The following is a 27118-nucleotide window of genomic DNA, read 5'->3' as shown; positions in this document are numbered from 1 at the left end:
ACATCTAAAGAAAAGGGGATGTGTTGATAGGAGTTATGTGGGTAGTTCAGCTTCACCACTAGGGGGCTGTCTAACCAAATTGTGATATATACTGTGTCGTAGAAGCAGCGGCAGGTTATGTTTACGTACATGGATGTGAGCCACGTTAAAATAAAGAAGCTTGCTAACTACTACGGATGTTTTATTGAAAACACGACAGGCTGGTTTTGTGGCACAAATATAACGGTGTACAGAAAGAGTTGAGCGCGCACGGGCAGAAATGTTGAGAGCGCGAGCGACACATCGCGAGGAAGCGCAAGTGCAAAAACTGAGGAGAGAGGGGCTGCTGTGTGCGTGTGGATAATAGCAAACACTGAAATACAGTTTTGCACGCAGGAATGCTTTTCTTTCGAGCTTTTCTTTCGAGCTTTTCTTTCGAGCTTTTCTTCGCTCAAAATAAATTTCTCCTGAAAATGCAACACTTGCACCTGCAAACTTTTTTTTTACGTGCGCTCAGAATAGTGGCACAAAAATAACGACACATCCGGGGATTCTGAGCGTACTCGGGCGGCGACTGATGACGTTGACTGATCGGGATTGGGCTGTGGGTTTGTTACAGTTGTCGGCTTTTCTAACTTCGACGAAACTCCAGCTGACGCGTGCTGGTGGTAAATTGTTTTTGTTTAGGTGTTTTTTTTGTTGTTGTGTTTTGCTTAGTTTAATTAATCAGACAAAGGTTCATGTAACTTCAGAGGAAGAAGCGGCAGAGTTTGTTCAGGAAGTTTCGCATTCATTAAACTTCTCTTCAAACCATGGCGTGCGCGGTGAACGGCATGTCAGGTAAGCTCGCCTTACCGGCAGATGACTTCTTGTGTCATTGTTGCTTTTTACTGCGCCTGCAGTGTAACTACGGAGAACACGGACCTGTTCTGTTTTTACTCTTCCACAGATGAGAGAATCGGGGAAGCCCTCATCAAAGAGTGAGTTCCGTTCTATGCTTCCATCGTTGCTCTTTCCCAGTCGCTTTGCTCTTTAACCACCTGCCACAAAGTGCTCAGTGATGTTTTACAATAAATGTTTTTTGGTTCCTTAAGTTGTTGGAGCACAGTAAAAAATGATTACGACTTTTGGGTTACACTGCTTTTCTTAGTAACTAAGGAAAGCAGTAAGATTATGTCTTTCATCATTAAAACTCTTGATAGAATTATTCAGTCATTAGACATTTTTAAACATATTTATTCCTGTGGTAGCTCATGTGAAGATATTGTATTAATTATAACACTTAATAATACGTTTGAACCCAACCCTGTTCAAGTCCTTATCTGAATTAAGTTTCATTTTCATCTTACAGGAACTGCAATTATCTTTTCACCGTAAACTGCACCAGTCATAAAAAGAACTGTGTCATAGAATTATTGGCCTTTTTCTACAGGCTAAGTATAGATGTCAAATCTCTTAACATATGTAATCTAATTTTTAGTATGTGTTGATGCACACTCAATCATCCAGGTACGTAAATCCCAAAAGGTTGATTCTGTTCATCTGGACGTTTTCAGTGGGACAAATGTTTCGTCGCTCATCCAGGTGACTTCTTCAGTCTGCAGGTTTCCCGGGCCATTCTTCATTCGCTACGTCCAGATGAACAGAATCAAACTTTTGGGATCATTTGTAGTAATTGTGCAGCACTTCATATTCGATCCTGACATAGATACTATCCTGGAATCAGTTATTTATTGTTTAGAACATCCTTTGAAATAGCTTTAAAAACACTCTTTGTGTGAACTAACACCAGGGTTTGACTACACAACGAATTTATGTTGATGAGGCTGACATGCCAACTGCAACCTCCCCGGTGTTTGGACATTTTCCTGCATTAGATACATTTGGGAACATTGATCCTATGCTGTTTTCCTGCATCTGAGTCCTAATCCTAAAAATCCTTGCTCCAGGGCTGTTTCTTATATCAAACGCATGATTTTCATTCATCCTCCTGGCTTTAATCTGAATTGCCTCGCTGTTTCATGAAACACTTTCACACCTATATTGGTTTATATATAATCGGTGCGCTCTCAGAATGTTGGTTCTTACTGACAACTGGCTGCATCTTTGTATATAAATTAGCGCGCTGTCAGTAGATCACCCCGTGATTGTGACTTCACAGTAATTTTCCTCACTTAGTAAATCTGTCTAATAGCATATACAAAATTAAGTACATGTTATTTTCTAATATTTACCTGCTTTGTCGTTCCTGTAACTACAGTAACATTCTTTCCACCATCACTTATCCCAGCTGAATATTTAAGTAAAAATTAATTGATGTTAATCCTGTAGAGGGCAGTACAGCATTAGTAATGAACACTGATTATGCAAAACCTTAAAGTAAACCTTCAATTATAAAAGGTCACTACTCACAAAACTTAGAGCCCATGTCCATTCAGTGTAGGCCCTTTTCTAGCTACCTTGTGAGGGCATCCATATTGCTGCTGGGGACTTTAATAAGGCATGTGTGAAATCTGTACTCTTCAAATTTCACCAACATGTGTCCTACTAGTGGGACAGATCCGCGGCGAATGCCATCACTAGCAACCTTCACAGAGCACTGAGCCATCTGCAGAACAGGAAGAGCTACGTCAGGATGCTGTTTGTGGACTACAGCTCAGCATTGAACATCATAATCCCAGACATCCTTACCATCAAACTGCCTTCAGACTCCTCTTGCTACCTGCTCCTCGATCAATATCCCCTTTTAGTAGCTACTCCAGCGGTCCCCAACCCCCGGGGCACGGACCGGTACTACTCCATGAGTCGTTTGGTGCCGGGCCGCGAGAGTTGAGGCTCGGGTGTGAAATTTATGGTTTTCAGGGGTTTTATCGTTAACTCTGTTCCCCTGGGTCTTTCCCGTGTTGTAGTTGTGTGTCTTATTTTGAAAGAAATATGTACGCATTACCATAGCGACCAGAGAGCATTAAGGGGCAGTGAGGAGGACGTTACTCTGTGTTGTTGGCGCACTTCAGGAGGAAGCTGCTAAAAAATGTACACAATTACACAGTGAATTAGTTTATTATTATATTTACAAAGTACCACAGTTTTTGTCTCGGATCATTTTATTTTGTTGTATTCATCTGCCACGCCTTAAAGGCCGGTCCGTGAAAATATTGTCTGACATTAAACCGTCTGTGGAGCAAAAAATGTTGGGGCCCGCTGATCTACTCAGATCAACTGGTTTTCCATTACAGAAGAGCACTGTAATGTGCGTGGCTGTCGTCATAGCAATACGTAAATAACATGCGACACAGGCGCTACAACAAAGGTGGATTTCAAGGCAAGAATATATCTGCTGCTTGGTCTGTGGCGTTCATCAGACTCGGGGATCACGGTGTTGTTTTTCAGCCGTTTCTCTCGTTTCCAGGTTTCAAAAATGGCGGTTTTGATTTTCGTGAATGAGACTCATTGACTGATGACTTTTTTAGTACCTGCTCACCCGGGAACCAGGTACTAAAAAAGTACTTGATACGAAGTCAAATATGCTGATGACACGGTGGTAGCGCTCATTTCTGATGGAGATGAGATGCCGTACAGTAGCTGTGCAGTTAGCGATGCAATCACTGTATTTTGTCCAATAAAATAATCTCTTTTCCCAAGTACATCCAAACAGTTCACAGCATCACAGGTTACCACATGCCATTATCCCACAGCTAATCACATCAGCTGATTTGTGTTGTTGCTTTGTGTTCATACCTAAATACTAAGAGAAAGATCACATGTGTCCTCATTAGGAGAGTGATTTGTGCTGCTGATATAAACCTACGGGCCTGCACGTTTATATTGTTAATCTTTAATTATGAGACGGTGTGCTTCAGAGTAACATGAAAACAATGTAACAAGTAGTATAATGAATTTCTTTCTCATGGGTGTAACTTACTGCATTCATTAAGTTCTCTGTAAGATGTGTAATAATGTTTTTTTAGTAATGACGCTAACACTGAAGACAACAAAGAGGGGAAATACGTCTGACGTGAACAAACATTTGACCACGCAGTCTTTGGCATTCTGCTTAGAGGATACAAATGTAACCTTTACTGAAATTGATCTCAGTATTTCTAGTAAGGCAGATTATGGACATCGTGGTGGGGGGATTTGATATTTAGTGGACTGGGGGAGGCATGGGTCAGAGGAGTGTTCCTAGTTTCCATATCACAGGCCTAAAACCAGCAGGCCTGAAAAACACTCCCCCTGTGTTAGGGCTGCTCGATTATGGCAAAAATGATAACCACGATTATTTTCACTGACATTGAGATCTCGATTATTTGACAATATTTATTTAACAATAACAATGTGTTGAATAATGACTCTAAAGATTGTCAAAAAACAATATAAAATAGTGTGCAAATACTGATAACAGTGCAAATGTTTGCAATATAAAAATAAATGAAAAATGTAAACTTCTATGTTTAGTGAGCTTTGCAGTGTTGCTCTGTGGTGCAGCTACGACACCGTAGCAAAGTTTACACACTGTGTCTACTTGATCCACGTCTGACTGAACCCATAATGTTTCCACACCACTGAAGTTTTTTTACCGCTTTTCAACCAACAGCAGTCACTCTCCTCTCCAAATAACTTCTGCTTAGCTTTCCGAGCTTCCCTCGGGTCCTCTTAATTGTTGTGATGCATGTTCGAAATGCAGAGAGGTGCGCTTGATTTGCCACACGGAGCAGCGCGAGAGTAAAGCACGAGGGAGGGGCTAATAATCGGCTCAGTCATTTTTAATGATCGTTGAAAGCCCAGATCGTAATCGTGATTCAAATTCGATTAATTGAGCAGCCCTAACCTGTGTTCCACCTGCAGACAGCGTTTACATCAACGTCTGCCTTTGGTGACTTTTTGGCAGCAGCTGTGACATTCAGCAGTGCCCTCATCGTTTTGACACACAAAACAATAACTACAGTACACACTAACTACACAAGACAGCACAACCCACTAACTACACTCTAAACACACTAAACGCCACAAATCTCTCTCGTCTCAAAACTTGCTATGGATATCGCTCGCTTACTCTCCCTCGCCACCATCACTTATAAACTTTCTCCTCTTCCTAAACAATCAAATGTCACAAGTTGCCATATTATTTTTTTATTGGTTAACATGGTACATTTTTCCACCAATAGGAAAGGGATGTCATGTGTTTTTGTTTTGTTGTGCTTGCCAGCGTTGTCCTTACAAAATGCACTTTAACCGTTTCTTTCCACAGTAAATGTGTAATATAAAGTGTCAAAAACCTTAATGATTCTGAGTGGGAACACTGTTTAGCTAATATTAGTCTAAGAAGCCATGTTAAGCTCAGAGTTAGGGTCACGGGTACCTAATTGTGTGTTCTCTAACAGAGTCATAGAGGAAGAGCTGAAGGATGTGCCCTCAGAGGATGTCCCGCCTCTCACTCCACTGGCTGTGGAGGGGAAGACTGAGCAGGAGGAGAAGCTGGTCAAGCAGCTGAGCAAAATGATACGTATCGTCGGTGACAGAGTGCAGCATGACCAAGAGTTTCAAGAGTGAGCTTTTCATCCTCAGATCTCATGTTAGGAGACTGCTTTAGTACAAAAATACTGTAGATTATTGGATGAATGCAGCAGATTAATGTTGGCTCAATAAGCATTTACAGCGTACAGTTTGATTAAGTAGAGATAAGTAGACGCCCTGCTGATGGAAGTTGTGGTGTGCAGACAAGTGTTTCATGTCTCTGTCATAAACTAGAAACGTCTGTCAGTCAGAATGCAATTTTAAGGGCTCTACGTGTTTTCAAAAACAGGTTGCTTACATTGTGGCTGTTCTGTTGCAGTGTGATAGATGGTGTGGCTTCTGGCTCTGGCTCCAAGTCAGAGAACTTCAGACGAGTGGCAGACAAAGTGTTTGAGGACGGCATCACCTGGGAGAGAATCGCTGTGCTCATCTATGTAGCCGGCAGGCTTGCTGTCAAGGTGAGTTGGTTTCAGTTTCCAGGACGTCTGAGAATCTAAAGCAGTCGTTATTGTTTTAGTGATTTCATTGTTATTTTAGCATCATTAGTAGGGATGGGAACTGAGAACCAGTTTTCTACAGAAGCAGTTCCTGGTAGTTCAGGTCCTTTGAGTTGTTATTCAGCTTGCCTATCAATTCTGCTTATGAGTTCTACAGTCAGCTGATTTCAGTTTGTGTGCCAGAGGAGCAAAACAGTATAGTAGTCTACAGTAGGTCTGCAATGATCATAATCGATGATGTCGACTACAAAAATGTGAATTTTATTGTCAACACTAGACTAATACCACGTAAATGTATTTTTGTAACTGCAGTACACTACAGGAAGCTATTGGGGGAGTAGCGCTTATATTGTCTGCCAAGACTGCACCAAGAAGAAGGCACGATCTGATGTGCTGGTGTTGTTCCCACATCATCTTAATAAATGTTGTTCCAGGTTCAACATTGCAAGTGACCAGTCACATTGTTGTGACGTCATACTTTTGCGACTTCGGAAAAAAAGTCTTAAAAAACAAACGGTAAGCATTATACATGTTGTCCTGGCAAAATTCAAATTTCATAAATGAATGAATCGCTTGGCTTGCAGAAGTATGACGTCACAACAATGTGACTGGTCACTTGCAATGTTGAACCTGGAACAACATTTATTATGATGATGTGGGAACAACGCCAGCACGAGGACATCAGATCCTCATCACGAACAGCAAAACAGGAGGACAGAAGAAAATGGAAACTGAGATTTAAAAAAATGTGAAAGCATTTCGCAGAAAATAAAGTTAAATGCAGAATATCCAAAGCACTGCCCCCTGGAGGTGAGACGTAAGCTTTACAGTTAGTGCGTCACATTGATTCTTTGTTTATGTTAATATCTGTATAGTAATGTTTATGTTAGCGTACCTGCTCTTAAATTGGCGGTAACTATAATTAAATTGCATAGTCACAAAGGAGGAGAGAGGAGGGCAAGCAAAGAGAACCCAGAGAGATATTTAAAACTTCCAACATGACAAGAAACTCATTTCTATTCAGTTCAGTTTTATTTATATAGCGCCAAATCACAACAAAAGTCGCCTCAAGGCGCTTCATAGATACAGAGAAAAACCCAACAATCACATGACCCCCTATGAGCAGCACTCATAGGGGCTCATAGGAAAAACTCCCTTTTAACAGGAAGAAACCTCCGACAGAACCAGGCTCAGGGAGGGGCGGGGCCATCTGCTGTGATTGGTTGGGGTGAGAGAAGGAAGACAGGATAAAGACATGCTGTGGAAGAGAGACAGAGGTTAATAACAGATATGATTCAATGCAGAGAGGTCTGTTAACACATAGTGAGTGAGAAAGGTGACTGGAAAGGAAAAACTCAATGCATCATGGGAATCCCCCGGCAGCCTACGTCTATTGCAGCATAACTAAGGGAGGATTCAGGATCACCTGGTCCAGCCCTAACTATATGCTTTAGCAAAAAGGAAAGTTTGAAGCCTAATCTTGAAAGTAGAGATAGTGTCTGTCTCCTGAATCCAAACTGGAAGCTGGTTCCACAGAAGAGGGGCCTGAAAACTGAAGGCTCTGCCTCCCATTCTACTTTTAAATACTCTAGGAACAACAAGTAGGCCTGCAGAGCGAGAGCGAAGTGCTCTAATAGGGTGATATGGTACTACAAGGTCATTAAGATAAGATGGGGCCTGATTATTTAAGACCTTGTATGTGAGGAGCAGGATTTTGAATTCTGGATTTAACAGGAAGCCAAAACAGGAGAAATATGCTCTCTCTTTCTAGTCCCTGTCAGGACTCTTGCTGCAGCATTTTGGATCAGCTGAAGGCTTTTCAGGGAGTTTTTAGGACTTCCTGATAATAATGAATTACAGTCGTCCAGCCTGGAAGTAATAAATGCATGAACTAGTTTTTCAGCGTCACTCTGAGACAGGATATTTCTAACTGTAACAGGGCGGCCCTTAGCGGCTGAAACACAGTGAGATGGACCAAGGCAAGCGTAGTGGAACAAAAAAAGCATTTATTTCCTATACAGCTCTCCTTACAACAATTAATTTGTCGAGCTTCTTCACAGCACAAAAATCCATCCTCTAATGACAACTGGCAGCCTTACATATGTTCAGCTGTCACAGACTTAACCATTATTCCACTCTCAGGTAAATTCTTAAATCCCAACCTTCCACCACAGTATACAATATATTAATTAGAATAAATAAATACATAAATACATTTTCACATTTACATATTAACTCATTCACTGCCATTGACGTCTATAGACGTCAATTACGTTTTTCAATGGGAGGGGCTAGAATACAACCTCGTCACAAAGCAAGAAATATTAGTGTCAAAGGCACTTTTCTGCTTGAAATGTATTTTTCACAAAAAGCTCGTTTTCTCCCTTTTTTTGGTCAAAACAGGCATTTTTGGTGGAACCCACCTCTCTTCTACAGCTGATTACTAAAGAATGGAAAATGGTAGAAACAAGCTTTTTTTTTGGATGACAGAAGAGAGTCTGTTCTTCATTTTGGTAGGTTCAGCGTTTATATGATCATAACACACAGTTTTCTGTGGCTCTTCAAAAATGAGTAAAAATGCTCAAAAACCCTGGCAGTGGGGAGTTACCTGATTTGAAAATGGCTGGCAGTGAATGAGTTAATAAATATTTCACACTTTAATGTTACACCAAACCCAATATTATAAAAACCCAGAAACCCAAGCACAACAAGATTCACCACACTCTCTTTACCCATGGTCTCTCCCGGAACCTTTAAATGGTGTCTGGACCTCCGGGGAAACATTTGCCCAAACACCTTGAAGAGGACACAGGCAAGAAAGGTGAGTAATCATTATCTTACACTTATTTGCACCACTTTTATTCCTAGATTTCACACACACTTGCATTAGTTTTCCTTACTGGTAAACCTTAATCACAATCTCAATCACCATTCTTCTCTCCTGACAGACAACCACCACATTCCTTGACGAGGAGCAGCTGTGCAGGATCTGAAATAAGGCTACCAACTGATTTTAAAATTCCCAATAAATAGTCAATAAATATTTAAACTTCTTGTGTTTTTTGTCTTTTTGGAAGCTGACACAGTCTCTATGGAGATGGGTTTTTGGGGGGGTAGCAGGAGGAGAGAAGCTGCAGAGAGGCGTGTAAGACTGCAACTCTGCTTCCTGGTCCCAACTCTGGATAGTCATATTTTGGGGGGTTTAATAAATTTGTCCATATTTCTAGAAATGAGAGCTGCTCCATCCAAAGTGGGATGGATGCCGTCTCTCCTAACAAGACCAGGTTTCCTCCAGAAGGTTTGCCAATTATCTATGAAGCCCACATCGTTTCTGGGACACCACTCAGACAGCCAGCAATTTAAGGAGAACATGCGGCTAAACATGTCACTCCTGGTCTGATTGGGGAGGGGACCAGAGAAAACTACAGAGTCCCACATTGTTTTGGCAAAGTTGCACATCGATTCAATATTGATTTTAGTGACCTCCGATTGGCGTAACCGGGTGTCATTACTGCCGACGTGAATTTCTCAGAATTAAAGTTGACCTCATGCACCTGTGAATGATTTAGCTTAAATTGCTTAGTGGACATAAGTACCATAACTATTGCCTGCAAAATATCCCAAATTTGTGGAGATATAGGTCTCAGTGAGACACAAAATCAGTGAAAGAGTGTGTTGTATGATACTGATAATTTCAGAAAAAGAGCTATAAAATGTTCCAAATGAACAGTGTGTCTATAGTCCCACGTATCCAGTGTGACACACCACTCTCACCCATGTTTCTTACCTTCTTTTGGGAGACGGCTGCAGTACCATAACTTCACCTGTGTGTTCATCCATCAGATGGTCGAGGCTCACCTCCCTCAGTCGGTCAGAGAGGTCCTTACCTGGGCAGTGAACTTTTTCAAAAACAATCTGCTGGGCTGGATTCTGGAACACGGAGGTTGGGTACGTTATACACCAATAGATCTTCACTGTCTTTTTCCCTGAGACCCCATGTTTGAGATTATACACAGGTGTAGATAAAGTACTGCATATTCGTTTTTGTTTCTTATTTGTTTCTATACAGTGGGTTGTTGCATTGAGAGACCCCGTTGATGCCAGCATGAAAATTTGGAGTTGCCAGCTTATGTTTGTGTGTATTTACAGTGGCTTGCAAAAGTATTCGGCCCCCTTGAACTTTCCCACATTTTGTCACATTACAGCCACAAACATGAATCAATTTTATTGGAATTCCACATGAAAGACCAACACAAAGTGGTGCACACGTGAGAAGTGGAACGAAAATCAGACATGATTCAAAACATTTTTTACAAATAACTGCAAAGTGGGATGTGTGTAATTATTCAGCCCCCTTTGGTCTGAGTGCAGTCAGTTGCACATAGACGTTGCCTGATGAGTGCTAATGACTAAATAGAGTGCACCTGTGTGTGATCTAATGTCAGTACAAATACAGCTGCTCTGTGACGGCCTCAGAGGTTGTCTAAGAGAACATTGGGAGCAACAACACCATGAAGTCCAAAGACCACACCAGACAGGTCAGGGATAAAGTTATTGAGAAATTTAAAGCAGGCTTAGGCTACACAAAGATTTCCCAAGCCTTGAACATCCACGGAGCACTGTTCAAGCCATCATCCAGAAATGGAAGGAGTATGGCACAACTGTAAACCTACCAAGACAAGGCCGTCCACCTAAACTCACAGGCCGAACAAGGAGAGCGCTGATCAGAAATGCAGCCAAGAGGCCCATGGTGACTCTGGACGAGCTGCAGAGATCTACAGCTCAGGTGGGGGAATCTGTCCACAGGACAACTATTAGTCGTGCACTGCACAAAGTTGGCCTTTATGGAAGAGTGGCAAGAAGAAAGCCATTGTTAACAGAAAACCAGAAGAAGTCCCGTTTGCAGTTTGCCACAAGCCATGTGGGGGACACAGCAAACATGTGGAAGAAGCTGCTCTGGTCAGACGAGACCAACATGGAACTTTTTGGCCAAAATGCAAAACGCTGCACATCACTCTAAACCATCCCCACTGTCAGATATGGTGGTGGCAGCATCATCTGGGGGGGCTTCTCTTCAGCAGGGACAGGGAAGCTGGTCAGAGTTGATGGGAAGATGGATGGAGCCAAATACAGAGCAAGCTTGGAAGAAAACCTCTTGGAGTCTGCAAAAGACTTGAGACTGAGGCGGAGCTTCACCTTCCAGCAGGACAACGACCCTAAACATAAAGCCAGGGCAACAATGGAGTGGTTTAAAACAAACATATCCATGTGTTAGACTGGCCCAGTCAAAGTCCAGATCTAAATCCAATCAAGACTCTGTGGCAAGATCTGAAAACTGCTGTTCACAAACGCTGCCCATCTAATCTGACTGAGCTGGAGCTGTTCTGCAAAGAATAATGGGCAAAGATTTCAGTCTGTTGGGTACTGGATCCTGGAGTTATGGGTTGCATCCTTCTCCCCTATGCTCCTCCAGTATTGCTCTCTCTACTGATCTCCAGCCTGGGTGGGGCTGCTGTTCTCGTATTGTTCCCCAGCCAATGAGAGCACACGTCGGACGCTTCAGTAATCACAACTGCTGTGGTGAAGATCAGCTGGTTGGTTTCAGTGATAGTCGCATTACAGATTGTGTAAATTATTTACATTTATTTATTAATAGGTACCTTTAAAGACTCTCAATGGCACCTTGAAAACTTTGTGGACATATCGGTCACACTGAGACACAAAGTAATTGAGTGTTTTGTATGACACTGAGAACTGATAAATAATATTTCAGAAAAAGATCAAAGATCACAAAGATCTTGTCTGACATGTTGTTTTTCCCTTTTCCAGCTGCTTCACCAGCTCCTTGTTGCTGCTTCCAAACTGAAAAACACAAGTCTGAGTCAGGTCCATAAAACCAGTTATACTCAGCCATAAGTATGGTTATGTCACCATTGTTATCAGTTACTAATGTTCACAGTTTAAAGCCCAAACGCAGCCTCTTCCTGTATTCCATTATTAAGTTGGACAAAAAACATTCCCATAATGCATAGCATTGATGATGTCACAATCCCCATCTGCATAGCGGCTGCTGCACTGCATTCTGGGACTTGTATGAGTGGTGTGGCTGTGGCATGCTCTCTCTGTATAGTTCATACATTAATAATTCACATATGAATTTCAGTCAAAGGTTGGATACAGATATATTCGGCCTGGGCACCTTGACATGTCTGATCTAAAGGAAATTTTTCAGTCTCATTTTTTGTGGTCATATATACAGTATTTTATTTTGAGGAGTTGTATTTATGCATTTTACTTTTGTATGTTTATAAGTTACACATAGATCTTGAACAGTAAACCGTTAGTGACTGATGTTGCACAAATGGAAGCAGTGACTATGTATGTGTATGTCCACAGATCAACAGCTTCTCAGAGTTAGCAGCTGCATCCATCCAGAGGGTGTCGTCAATGAGCTCTCACAGCTACGGCCTTATCATAATCTTCCTCGCTGGCATGTCTATAGGAAGCTTCATCACCTGGAGGCTGACCAGACAGTCCTGAGTCTGACACACACAAAAAACATTCATATCCGGGACCGGAGTCTCTAGTCTGTTTTTGAACACATTGGTATAATGTCTCTAAACCACTCAGCTCTTCTTTTCAATCTTCTCTTATCTATGCAAATAAAACTGAAAATCCAAAAACAGCAGTGTTGTGGGGGAAAGTGTTTATTGTGTAACGATGCAGGGTCTTCTGAACCAAAGGACCTGGTCAGACATCCTGTTTCTAGTCAGAGGAGAAAAAAAGTGAAAACCTTTTTAAGCATTTTCAGGTTACAGCTGCTGCCTGTTGAATTTGACTTTTGGCAATATAGTGTACGTGAGAAATGATGATGGTATTTAAAGCACTTTGAGTGTGCTGGGAGAGTAGAAAAGCGCTACATGACAGTCAGACCATTTATATGTGAGAGATGGCGACAGAGAGAAAGTGTTGCACCGCCTCCATCTGGGGTCTTGCCTGGTATTGTAGATGCAGCCTTTAAAGACCATGTGCTTAAAGCCATGATTAGTGCCTCTGTGCTGTCCTTCAGTCCAGCTTGGTCCAGCCACTGGTAGGATTTCTTGATATCAGCCACTTCTTCCCCTGCCATGCAGGGCCTATCCCTTTCTCAGGTTTCATACATCATGAGTTGTAGTACTCATGAATCTTTGCTGTCTCATCGTGGATAGTGGTTCTGGCACTCACTAGTCCTTGGCCTCCTTCCACTTACCGTACAGTTTCAGGGTGCAGACTTGGGGTGAAACTCTCCATGCATGGTAGGAACCTCCTTGCCTTGATGTCAGAGGCATCACCTCCTTTAGCCTGCTTATTATCCCAGCAGTGTACCTGACAATCGGCAGGGTGTAGATGTTGATCTTGGTCTTCCCATTCAGCTAACTCCTCAGGACGTGCCTTACTCTGCAGGTATTTGGTAGTTGCAGCATTCCTACCGGCCTCTTCATGATTCCCATTTGTGTGGGATTCCCAGGTACTGTTCTCATTGTCTGCAATGTTGCCTTCTGGTAGTTCGATTTGTTCGTTTCTCCAGTCCGAGTGACATTCTGATGTCATTACTGTAAATCCTAGTGACATGGATCAGTGAATCACTCATATACACTTCTTATATACTGCTTTTTTTACTCTTCTTGAGCAGTCAAAGCACTTCTTACTTGACATATTCACCCATTCACATTCATTCATACAATCATGAAGGGCTTTCTATCCAACACTCATACACATTTATACTCAGATGAATGCACTAGGCATTCGTATCTTGCACAAGGATATGCATATATGTTGAACCATCAAACTTCCAGTTAGTAGTTGACCTGTTCTGTCTCTTACAGCCCCGGTGTTATGTTCTGTTTTTCTGCACTGTCAGTATCAGACAGAGTGGAGTCATACTGTTCAATGTGCTGCTTTATTCTGTCATTAGTTCCATGTCCTTCCTTTTTATTATTGTTTGTACATATTTTGTATGTCACAGACAAAAAGCCAGCGTTTTTCTTTTTCTGTACTGCTTTTAATGAGAAAAAAACATAAATAAAGCCTTGATAAAAGACACCGCTGTGTATCTATCTCTTCAAGTCTGAGTATAACGATAAATGACAGAGTTGATCCTTGTTTGTGATGTCTGCCCCAAACTGAGCCGAACTCCAATTCTCCTGTTTCCCTAAGGATTGTGAAGGTCCAAATCTTTTCAGAGAAATCTAGTTCTGAATGTGGACCCAAAAACTGTTTTACAACAGTATAACGTTTTACAATTGCTAGAATTTTTTTGTACATTGAACTTCTTCCATGTCAAATTTTACCCATATCTTCCTTGAACTGACCCCAGTGTAGGTCAGATCAAGGAAAATGGTGATTTTAAGAAATCTTAAAACTGTGAAATGATGTTTCTCACTCCAAATTTGCCCAGCTTCCCAGAGAGATGGGAACCAGCTGGTCTTTAAAGGATCGTGGGGAATCTTCAAAGATTATAATACTAAAGCAGCATAAGCAGGAATATGTATGGGGTGCATAAGAGATCATACAGAGGTCAGGGGCCTGTTCTTCGTACGTCGCTTACTACATCCAAGATCAAATGACACATCCAAGACCAAACCATCGTGCTAACCGTGAGCTAGCTAATCCGGTTCCCCGAACACACCTGCTGTTGACGATTAGTACAGCTGGATGAAGTAATGTGAGATCACTGGGTGTCGTAAAAGGGGCTACGCATCGATAGTAGAAACATTGATCGGCAACCCGCTGATTGGTCGGCGAAAATGTCGAAGGAGCGCGCTCGGTATTTTCCGGCAGCAGAGCAAGAACTCATGAGTGAGGGATTACAGGAGTTTCAGAGTTTAATTAAAACGCAAGGGAACACTGCAAAGGCTGCAAAAGCAAGGAGAGAGGGCTGGCAGAAAGTTGCTGACAAATCAAACTCGTAGGTAATTTAATAATAATAATAATAATGGATTGGATTTATATAGCGCTTTCCAAGGCACCCAAAGCGCTTTACGATACCACTATTCATTCACTCCCACATTCACACACTGGTGGAGGCAGCTACGGTTGTAGCCAGGCTGCCATATCGCGCCATCGGCCCCTCTGGCCAACACCAGTAGGCGGTAGGGTAGATCTATCATATGACACTATATTGTCCAATATCATATGGCATTATATTATATTATAATATGTTATATTATATCCCCTTTCACATTAGAGCCACAACAGGACCCACAAGAACATGGGAACAAGTAAAAGTGGAATACAGGAGTATTCTACAGAATGGTAATATTTATCTCTTAGATTGCTTTTCGTCTCTTGGCAAGGTAATACTGGCCTGTAATACTCTGTTAGTTTGTTCATAACAGCAACCAAGAAAAGGGCAGAGGAAAAAAAGACAGGTGGTGGTCCTGCACCCCCTCGTCAACAAGTTGGTTAAGTGAATAATACCCTCACGGGAAAATCGATATCTCTCTATGAGCACACTGTCGCGCTGAGCTAAAGGATCCTGTCTGTCCCGCAATATACGCTGAATTCTGAGGACTCTCCTTATCAATCTTGCACCTTCCGCAATGGGTTGGTCGCGTATACGGACAGGACATGGCTGCGACAGGCTTCCCAAATCCACCTTCGCTTTTATAGCCGTGGTCTCTCATCTTGATTACACGAAGTAATTTACAATTACTACTCTGAAATATGAATTACATCTGTAATAATCACATACATGTAATAGAATGTTAATAGTACATTTCCCTTTTTTAGGAAATGACCTGTATGTATCTGTGTGACATCAATAAATGGATCAGGTGCTGCATTATCTTTAGTTACATTGATGTTATTTATTTATGGTGAAACAGTGGTAAAATATCGCTGTTGCTTTCGTATACATGAAGCGGACATACCTGCGTGGCCGCGATCTAATCCTGTTTACATAAAGTAAGCCTGCTCCCGAGCAGGTTTACGCTTACGGCTCTGTTGCTATGACAGCAAGTCCCGGATGAGCTTCGGGGAACCGAACGATCCAGGATCACGCGAAATCGTCAACAATCTCATCCAGCTAACTCACTTAGCGTGGTACGAAGAACAGGCCCCAGAAGATCACAGACATGAAATCTGATCAGAATCGCGTTTAGTGACCATGTATATGCACAAACACATACAAGGAATTTAGTTCCAGTAGATGGTGACTCTCAAGCACAACAATGTAAATCACAACAATATGTAAATGACACAATACACACATATGTACGTGTGCATATATATATATATATATATATATATATATATATATATATATATATATATATATATATATATATATATATATATATATATATATATATATATGTATATATATATATATATATATATATATACTGTTTAGTGGCTGCACCATACCAGACTGGGATGGAGGAGCACAGGACAGACTCAATGACTGCAGTGTAGAACTGGATCAGCAGCTCCTGTGGAAGACTGTACTTCCCCAGTTGTGTCAGGAAGTATGAGGCAGCATGTTGGGACATCTGTGTGGAGTTTGCATGTTTGACTCGGTACTCTGGGGTCAAAAAGGGTCAGCACCTCTAAATCGAAGGCTCTGGTCCTCAGCCAGAAGAGAGTAGAGTGTCTATTGTGGGTCAGGGATGGTTTCTTACTCGTCTGGCAAATTTAGCAAGCACAGTCATGGTATGCCAAGAGGAGCACTGTAGACTCTCTGTGGGCTCTACTTGTTAATCTTTTCATTTTATTTATTTATTTATTTTCAACTTGGGTGAAGGCCAAGTTGATGAAATCAGGAGACGACAGCAGAAGAGTGGAAAAACAAAAGAGAGAAAAGAATGGAGGGGGGGAAGGGGGTCAAAGTAATTAATTAATGAACAAGAGAAAACCACAGAAGAATAAATACAGTAAAATAAGCCATGAGAAGAAGCAAATACAATATAGTGTGACAACATGAACCAAAAACCTAATGGTTCTCAAACTGAACTCAGATTAAAAGCCATGGTAAAAAGTTACAAGATGGCATTTAAAAGACTGTTTAGACTCTGAAGTAGGAATATAAAGTATATCATTGCCCCTTTCAGGTTATATTTGTTGGAGAGTTTGTTTAAATAGCTGGGCGTCATACTATTCAAAGTAAATAAAATGATCTTAAAATCAAAACAAAAACGGACAGCGAGCAAGTTTAAATTTGCTAAACTGGACTGATGTGATCATGCCGTCTAATACCTGTTAAAGAACGTGCAGTGGTATTTTGGACTAACTGAAAAGGATGGCAAGATGAGAATGGGGAGAATTGCAGTAGTCTAATCTACAGGTGAGAAAGGCATGAATATGTTTTTCAACATCGTTTGGAGGAAGATAAGATTTTGCTTACGGCAATTCCACGTAACTGATAAAAGCTGCTCTTGACAACTGGAGAATTGCTTCTCTAATTTAAATGGGCAATCTAATAACACTCCAAGATTTCTTACAGTCTGAGAATGATGACAAACAAGAGGACCAAAGTAGGGCTGGGCCATATTATACCATTCACGGTAATACCAGTACAATGTTAGGCAACGATAAGAAAATGAAATATCGCGATAGAATATGGGTAAAACGCGTATGCGCAGTGCCTTTGTTTTCATACGCACATGGCCGAAAAAGCATGGCGGCAATGGAGAATGAGAAGGGAGGAAGCAGATCGTTGAGTGAAACAGATGAACCAGAATTGGTTTGTAAAAATGGTGCAACTTCAGTGATGTGGAACTGGTTTGGTGTTTGTCCGTCAGATACACGACAAAGCACAGTTTTTTTGTAGAACATGCAAGCGGCCGTCGTTTGTCCGTATTTGTCGCACTAAGGTGCTCATAAATCTGGGAGTAATCTGGGTCCTAAACTCCGTCTCTTCAGGTCCCAAAGTCAAACGAACATCACTGAGAGTTAAAAACGGTCTAAATTCTTTCATCTTTAATAAAACGATCAGCATTGCTGCTTTACCAGGTGTAACTATGAATTTTAACTTCCAGGCATCCATGAAAACAGAATTTATTACATTTAACGGAGTTAGAAGTTAGCAGGAAGTTAGCGGAAGTGAGCTTGCTAGTTTCGCTAGTTACCTAAGCATGATATAGCATGTTCTGACTGAGAGATTTCTGAAAAAATTCAAACGGACAAGGTAAGCGACTCATGTTGTAACTGACGTCAGACGCCGGAGATTTTGGCGGAAAATTAAAGCAAATGGTAGTTTAGATTTGAACAAATTCATTTAAGCTTCAGCATTACCAAATACACTTATCAATTGTCTTATAACTAACACTATTTGTCTAAATAATCTCCAACACCCTGGAGAACAACGAGGAGAGTTTAGAGACTCTCCAAGATTACATCGATCAGTGCTTTCAGGATCTCGTGATGAAGAAGACCCCGTGTGCAGCTTCCCCGGCCAAACCTGAGACGCCGTCGTCGAAAAGACAACGCCAGGCAGATTCCCCCGGCTCAACATCGCCAGCCGGCAAAGATATTGCCGACATATTGGAGTCAATCGACAAGCGATTGTCCAGTTTCGACGCAAGGCTGTCCTTGGTGGAGATTCTTCACCGAGAATTTAAAAGCTTGCGAGAATCCCTGGAGTACAGCCAGCAGCAGGTGGAAACGCTTGCTGCTGAAAATGCCACGCTAAGGGAGTCGGTGAAATGTCTCACAGATAATGTTACCCAGCTCAATAGAGAAAATAAAAAAATAAAAGAAACAGTTATTGATCTACAAGCTCGTAGCATGCGTGATAATCTGGTATTTTCTGGTATTCCAGAAGCCGCTGGAGAGGACGCGGAGACCACGGTAAAAAGCTTCATCAAAACCCACCTGAAGCTGCCGGAGGACACTGTGAAGAACATAGTCTTCGATCGGGTACATCGCCTCGGCCCCATTCGGGCTACGGCCGGGAGACCACGTCCTATCGTGGCCAAATTCGGCCACTTCAAACAAAAGCAACATGTGAAAAGCCGCGGCAGGGAATTAAAAGGAACGGACTTCAGCGTGAACGACCAGTTCCCCAAAGAGATCTTGGAACGACGCAGGGTCCTCTTCCCAATCCGACGCGGCTTCATCCAGAAGGGCTCCCGCGCTGTCATCGCTGTGGACCGGCTGTACGTGGACGGACAGCTCCACCGCGACCCCAACATCACTCCGTGGCTGTATTAACCTCACACCAGATAAGAATCAGCTGCACCATTTCCCTATCCACTCACACTAACTTGCATTAACATCTGTTTAACTTACCAGCATCAAATCGCATCTTAAAGTGTGATTTCATAGCAGAATTAACACCGTCACTCTCCGTCAGTGATTTAATTGGAATGTTTACGTTTTGTTTTTGTTTGTTTTTTCTTCTCGTTTTTTTTTTTCCTCTCTTTTCCCCCTCTTGGTTTTATGCTGCTCACCCCTGTCCTTGGTTTCTTTCTTTATTCCTTTCACTGCCTCGATCACCTGCTTCGACACTCATCCACAAACATCCTTTATTTCGACACATACGCACCATGTGCTCAACGGCAGCACATTTACATCAGTCAGACAGCGCACACAGTCATATAAGATACACACACACTTAAGCCAAGCCTACTCATATTAGTAACTATGCATACACAAAGTCAGACTCAGGGAGCATCTCGCCACACATTTTTTCTCTCTCTCCTTCTCTTTATTTATGAACAAGTGACGTATTCTCTCCACCTGGCTAAGCGACGCACACAGCATACATCCCTAGTTATACACAAACATCTATGGGTACACTGAGGTTCATTACATGGAATATAAATGGAGCTGGCTCCAGAGAAAAGAGGTTAAAAATATTTAACCAACTCAAAAAACTACAGGCGGATGTTGTCCTATTACAAGAGACCCACAGACCTCTTAGAGGTTCGAATGAACTTAAAACACCTGAGTTTCCCAATGTGTTCTCAGCTTGTTATAATTCTAGACAAAGGGGAGTAGCAATTTTAATACATAAAAATATTAATTTCACAGTACTCGATACAGTTATAGATCCAGAGGGCAGATTCTTAATCATTAAACTATCTATACTTGATAAAAAGCTATGTATTGCAAGTGTATATGGTCCAAATGTTGATGATCCCTCATTCTTTCACGGTTTTTTCAGTGCACTCTCTGAACACTTAGATGGCACACTTGTTCTTGGAGGCGACCTCAACCTTGGACTAAATGAAGACATGGATAGGCTCAATACAGCGGGAACTCAGCGTAACTGGCAGTCCACAAATATAATCAAACAGTATATGAGCGACTTTGGTCTTTGCGATGCATGGCGCTCCCTTCACCCCACCAGTAAGGAATATACTTTTTTCTCACATGTTCATCACTCTTACTCTCGTCTGGATTATTTTTTGGTCAGCAGCTCACTGCTGTGTGACATTTCAGACACTGAGATTCATCCTATAGCTGTCAGCGATCATGGTCCTGTATCTTTAACACTAATGCACAAGAATAATACTACGCCAAGAAAAAACTGGAGATTTAATATATCACTACTTAAAGATGAAGACTTTATTAAATATTTAAAAAAAGAGTGGACTTCATATTTGGACTATAATGACACTCCCGAAACATCAGCTTCTGTTCTATGGGAAGCAGGGAAAGCTGTGATGAGAGGTAAAATAATTTCTTTCTCATCACATAAAAAGAAAAAAGAAAACAAAAATATTCAGGAATTAGAAAAAAACATCAAATCACTAGAAGAAGCCTACGCGTCCCACCAAGATCAGGAAACATTGAACAAAATACGCAAAACAAAACTAGAATTAAATGAGATAATTGATAAAAAAACAAAATTCTTAGTACAAAGACTACGCCTACAAAATTATGAACATGGTAATAAATCCGGTCAATTTCTAGCAAACCAGCTAAAAATAAATAAAGAAAAAACAACTATATGTGCTGTTCAAGATTCATCTGGGAACACATTATATGAACCGATACAAATAAACAACATTTTCAGGGATTTCTATAAAACGTTGTATTCACCACAAATAAACCCATCTAAAAAAGAAATTGATCAGTTTTTGGACAACATAACTCTTCCAAAATTATTGGACACTCAAGCAATGGCACTGGATTCACCACTGACACCAGGTGAACTCCAGGAAGCCCTGATAAGTATGCCCAATAATAAGGCTCCAGGTCCAGACGGCTTTCCTGCAGAATTCTACAAAGAATTCTGGTCGATTCTAGCACCAGTTTTCTACAGAACGTTGTTGGAAATTAAAGAAAAGGGCAGACTTCCATCAAATATGAATTCTGCAAACATTAATCTCCTGCTAAAACCAGGCAAAGACCCTGTATATCCCTCAAGCTATCGTCCAATATCCCTTATAAATGTAGACCTTAAAATAATCTGCAAAGCTCTCTCAAAGAGACTGGAGAAAATAACCCCCCTCTTAATTCATCCTGACCAACTGGTTTCATAAAAGGTAGGCACTCATCAACAAATACACGTAGATTACTTAATTTGATAGACTACTCATACAGTAAAAACCTAGAAACTACAATATTCTCTTTAGACGCAGAAAAAGCATTCGACAGAGTTAACTGGAAATTTCTATTTGCAACTTTACACAAATTTGGTTTTGGATCCTCTTTCATAAACTGGTTAAAAATATTATATAATTCCCCAACAGCTTGTGTCAGAACAAATGACCAGACATCCTCCAGCTTCTGTCTCTTGAGGGGCACCAGGCAGGGATGCCCACTCTCCCCTTCACTGTTTGCAATTTTTATTGAACCACTAGCAGCAGCAATTAGACAGAATTCAGTAATTAAGGGCATAAAATGCAAGAACGTGGAACATAAAATCAGCCTTTATGCGGATGATGTGTTACTCTTTCTCCAAAATTCACAAACCAATATCTCTGGGGTGATTGAATTGATAAACTCTTTTGCAAGAATATCAGATTACTCAATTAACTGGTCAAAATCTACAGTCCTACCGATTAATTGCTCCTTCCATAATTCCTCTTCTACACCACTGCAATCGGGAAATATAAAATATTTAGGTATTAATGTTTCTCCCAAGCTTGCAGATCTAACTAAATTAAACCATATCCCACTTTTAAAGAAGGTAGAAGATGATCTGGCTAGATGGAAATGTCTACCCATATCACTCATGGGAAGGGTTGCCGCTATAAAAATGATGGTCTTACCAAAAATAAATTATTTATTCTCAATGATCCCAACTAAACCGCCACAAGATTGGTTCAGATCTCTAGATTCATGTATGTCCAAATTCCTTTGGAAAAATAAACCCCCACGTATAAGCTTAAAAACACTACAAAAGACCAAGGATAAAGGAGGACTAGAACAACATTCAGCACTACTTCTTAGCCAACAGGCTTCAGTTTATCTCAGGATGGCTAAAACACACCCTCTTAGATGAACCTTGGCTAGATGTAGAACAAGCACTTTGCAATAATCTAGAGATCTCAGACCTACCATTTATCAGCTCAAACATCCAACGACATGAATGCTTTAAAAGCATCAACATCAGCTCTTCTCTGACAGCATGGTGGGAGTTTCTAAAATTGACGGAGTCTTCATTAATCCCATGCAAACGTACACCTATCTGGAACAACCCTGACATATTACAAAACAATAATATGATAAACTTTTCAGATTGGAGTGGTAAAGGAATCAAATATTTAGAACATATACTAGAAGGAACAGAATTTATTTCATTTGACAGACTAGTTACACAATATGGGATCAACAAGAAAAGATTTTTAGAATATCAACAAATTAAATCCATAGTAAAAAAGAAATTTAAACCGGGTCAAGTTGAACTACAAACACCACCAACCAAGTGTGGTTCAATTTCTTACTCTTAAAACCCCCAAATTACTATCCAAAATATACAGAATGCTTTCTAAAACAGATGAATCAATATCACTTCCTATTGCAAAATGGGAAGCGGATTTATCAGTTAACTTAGACCTAAACTTCTGGTCTCAGATTTGCTTAAAAACCTTTCATCTAATTAGAAATCCCAGTCTTCAATTAATTCAATACAAAATACTACATAGAGTGCACTATACAGGTCATCGGATGTTCAAGATGGGCTTTACGTCTACCAACAACTGCTCACACTGCCAAACCAATTCACCGGACAATTATATCCACGCTCTTTGGTTCTGTCCACCAGTTCAGGAGTTTTGGCGCGAGATATGTGAAGACTTATCGAAGTGTCTGAAATGTAACATTCCAACTTCCCCCTTAGTGTGTTTGTTGGGCAGCTTAGATAATGTCACTACAGAAAAGAATATGGCCCATATGGTTTTCACTGCCCTATGCATAGCCAAGAAAACAGTCCTCATGAACTGGAAAAATAAAAATAATCTTAATTCTAACCAATATAGAAATTATCTATTAGATTACATTAGTCTTGATACAGCCTCTGCCACCACATCAGATCAATTGCTCTGGGCTCCTTTGATCAGCTCCATCACCTAGTGGGGGTGGGGGGGGGTCATAGTTTGGTCCCGCCTTCACTGTTGTGATTGGTGTGGGGGTAGGGACAGGCTTAGGGCGTCGGGGGGTTCCCCGGAGGCATTTTCCTTGGGGGGCTCAACCCGGGGTAGCGGTCATGTCCGGTTAGGGGCTCTGTTGGCTCTCAGGTGACTGTTTCCTCGCGGCTGCGTGCAGCGGGACTAGGGGAGGGTCTGTGCTGACGGACGTGGGTTACTGACCTGGTAGCCTGGCTGCCCCTGGGTGGGTCCGGGATGGGCGTGAGGTTCTGGGGGCGCTCCGTCTCTGGGCGGGGGCCCGGGCCGGGCCTCGGGGGCTTGGATCCTGGTTGGTGTGTTGCCGGGGTTGTGGGCGGGTGGGTGCATGGGGGCCCAGCCCTGGAGCAGGGTGCCGCCGGTGCATCGAGCCACCTGGGGGGCTCTTCAACTGGTGGGGGAGATGGTCACATCTTGCAGGAGCTTTCCTCTCCTCAGGGGCTCTCTCTACAGGAGGGGGAGATACAGGAGAGGTGGAGGAAGATCTCAGCCTGGGTGTTTATTGCCTCATGTAGTCTGGAAGATGAGTGGATGGTGGGGTGGGTGCAGTTTTCTCTGTGGTGGGGTTGGGTGGACTGTCCTGGGCTCTGTGGGGCCGGGGGGCGCTGCTGCACTGGGCCCCGGTCTGGATGGGCCTGGGCCCCCTTTCCCTGGTGGGTCGCAGAGTATGGGGGTGCCTACTGGGGTCAGCGGGGGAGCTGGCCCCAGGGAGGGGTCACTTGCCCCTCGCTTCCTTCCCTCCCCATCTCCAGCTGCCTCCCTCTTCCCGCTCCATCACAACCACCCACACATGCAGGGCCTTGGAGTGGGGGTATGTCACCAGGGTGCAGAGGAGGCCACCCCCCCCCCCCCCGTCCCCTTCTGGCTGCCCCTGCCTCAATTTTATCCCACAACTTAGACATTCACATTACTCACACTCTCATTACACATACATATAAGATCTTGGGGGTGGGCACAATCACGGAGTCCAAAGTACCATCAGGGTGTAAACCCCACCCCTGGCGTCGTTGCCCACCTCTCAATGTTTTTTTTTTTTTTTTTTTTTTTTTTTTTTTTCTTTAAATGACATCAGAAACAGCAGTATGCGACATTACGTGATGGCAGAGCTTCAGTTCATCCTTTGTCATTTTTTTTTTTTTTTTTTTTTTTAATAAATAGGACAGGGGGAATGAATGAGAGAAAGAGGGGGAGAGAAGGGGGGGGAAGAGAGAGAAAAAAAAAAAAAAAAAAAAGAACTCCTGGGTCACCTGTATGGAGAAAAAAAACAAACAAACAAAAAAAACAAACAGAGGAGACAGCAAACAACAAAGAGCAACATAATAATAGAGAAAACAAAGCACCATCACAATAAACTAGCTAGTCATAGATATCAATATTTACTAAATAATAAACGATATTGTGCAGCACGCAAGATAGACAGCGCACAGTGTGCTTTGAGGTAGCAGCCAAGAAAGCTTTAGTCCGCGTCTGTGAATACCCATGTGTGCATACCTGTGTGGATCAGCATGCTTGCATTCCAAAGGTTTCTCCATGTAATGATCTGCTAGGGAGTGTGGGGGGGCCACAGCCCCGTCCTCCAGGGTGTGAAGCGGGTATGGAGGAGATCAAAACTCCAGACATCCAGAGGCCCCCAGAACACAAGAGACCATGGAAGACCAACAGAGGGGCAGCCGCGCCACTGTCCCAGTAAGAGCTGAGGAGAGTCCCAGATGAGGGCTCGCCCAGCAGCCGCGGAGCAGAAGTCAGGGGGAGTTGCAGTGACGCGCCCGTGAGCTCCGCCGGCCCCCAGCTGCGCCTGAGTGACCGAGCCCCAGGCCGAGAGGCCGGGGGCACCCCACCTCCAAAGGGGCCCGAGCGAGCCCCAGGCCCCAGGCCCCGACAAGCAGCCGCCAAGGAGTGAGCCGGTGTGTACCCGGACGCCCACCCCCAGACACAAAGAACCACCAACACACCGACACCTGAGGGAGTCCGCCACCGGCAGGGGAAGTGGTGGTGGGTGGAGATAGGCCTCCAAACCTTGGAGGGCCTGAGGTGCCCACCTCTCAATGTTAAATACACGTAGACATTGAGGGCCAGCAGGAGGGACCATGCGCTTACCTGCTGCTCTCTGGCAGGTAGCTCCATGCCCTCCTGGGTTTTAAATGCACCTTAGAACACACATGCATCAACACTACAATGAGCGGGTGGAGGGAGGTTTGGAGTCTTCTCTCACCCCCGTTCTCTGCGACCTGCTGGAGCGGGGGGGCTAGGAGTAGGAGTTGGCCGTCCGACTGCGGTCTGGAGTGTGGGGCCTCCCTGCTGCTGCGGAGTCGGGGCGGTCTGCCTCCCCCCACCGCAGGGAAAAGGGTAACACCACCTGGGTCTGGGTGCAGTTCCCCCCCCTCCAGGGGCAAGGGTACCTAGACCCGGGGCTTAGAGTACGCTTGGGGAGTGTGATCGTGTGTACAGCGTCTCTTTATGTCTGTCTCCACGTTGGTTGAGTGTGGAGTAAGTGCATATGAGAGCATGAGGGTGGGAATGGATGTTTGTATCTGTGTGTGCCTGTATGTCTGTGTCTATATGTCAGGGTGGGTGTCAGGCGCCACCTCTCTGGGGACATCTTAGGCCCTCCAAGGTATGGAGGCCTATCTCCCCCTACCACCACTTCCCCTGCCAGTGGCGGACTCCCTCAGACGTCGGTGCGTTGGTGGTTCTTTGTGTCCGGGGATGGGCGTCCAGGTACACACCGGCTCACTCCTTGGCGGCCGCTTATCGGGGCCTGGAGCCTGGGGCTTGCTCGGGCCACTTCGGAGGTGGGGTGCCCCCGGCCTCTCGGCCTGGGGCTCGGTCACTCAGGCACGGCTGGCTGCCGGCGGAGCTCACGGGCGCGTCACTGCAACTCCCCCTGGCTTCTGCTCCGCGGCTGCTGAGTGAGCCCTCATCTGGGACTCTCCTCAGCTCTTTCTGGGACAGTGGCGCGGCTGCCCCTCTGTTGGTCTTCCTTGGTCTCTTGTGTTCTGGGGGCCTCTGGATGTCTGGAGTTTTGATCTCCTCCATACCTGCTTCATGCCCTGGAGGACGGGGCTGTGGCCCCCCCCCCACACCCTCTAGCAGATTATTACATGAAGGAACCTTTTAAAAAAACAAGCGCGTCCATGCTCACAGGTGTACACACGGGTGATCACACCCACAAACTACACCCTTTTTGGCTCCTACCTCAAAGCACACTGTGTTCTGTTGATCTTATGTGCTGCACAATAATGTTTAATATTTAGTATTTACTGTCATATTCCCATAATCATTGTGATGTTGTTTATTCTATTACTCTTGTTTTCTTCTGCTTGTTTTCTTTTTTCTTTCTCAGCAGGTGACCCAGGTGATTGATATATGCATTTTTTTCTTTTTTTCTTCTTTATTTCTTTTTCTGCTCATTCTGTTGGTTTTTGGTTTTTGCCCTTCTCCCCCGTCCCTCTTCTCAGCTGTTTCTCTTTCCCTCTTTCTTTCTCCCCTTCTTTCCCCCAGTCAAGTCTGTCCCATGTTCAGTAAGTGAAAATAAAATAAACAATAAAAGGTGAATCAAATGGACCATTATGG

General features: G+C 43.1%; 1 protein-coding gene across 2 annotated transcripts; it reads left to right on the top strand.

The window, feature by feature from the left end:
- Positions 1-556: 556 nt before the first annotated feature.
- LOC146632975 (apoptosis regulator BAX-like) lies at positions 557-12762 on the top strand. Of its 2 annotated transcripts, XM_085351919.1 has the most exons (6): positions 557-819; positions 929-959; positions 5361-5525; positions 5813-5951; positions 9834-9938; positions 12387-12762. In XM_085351919.1, the coding sequence occupies exons 1-6, from the start codon at positions 792-794 to the stop codon at positions 12528-12530; spliced, it is 612 nt and encodes a 203-aa protein (XP_085208045.1). In that variant the 5' UTR covers positions 557-791; the 3' UTR covers positions 12531-12762. The 2 variants fall into 2 exon arrangements, with proteins under 2 accessions (XP_085208045.1, XP_085208044.1); XM_085351918.1 differs by lacking the exons at positions 9834-9938; positions 12387-12762 and adding an exon at positions 6303-6554.
- The last annotated feature ends 14356 nt before the right edge of the window (positions 12763-27118 follow it).

Source organism: Diplotaxodon limnothrissa, linkage group LG4 (genome assembly GCF_057381915.1).
Source record: "Diplotaxodon limnothrissa isolate DT_005_m linkage group LG4, D_limnothrissa_male_GT1.1, whole genome shotgun sequence".
NCBI lineage: Eukaryota > Metazoa > Chordata > Actinopteri > Cichliformes > Cichlidae > Diplotaxodon > Diplotaxodon limnothrissa.
The sequence above is the reverse complement of the archived record's forward strand: the minus strand, read 5'-3'. Positions and strand labels throughout refer to the sequence as shown.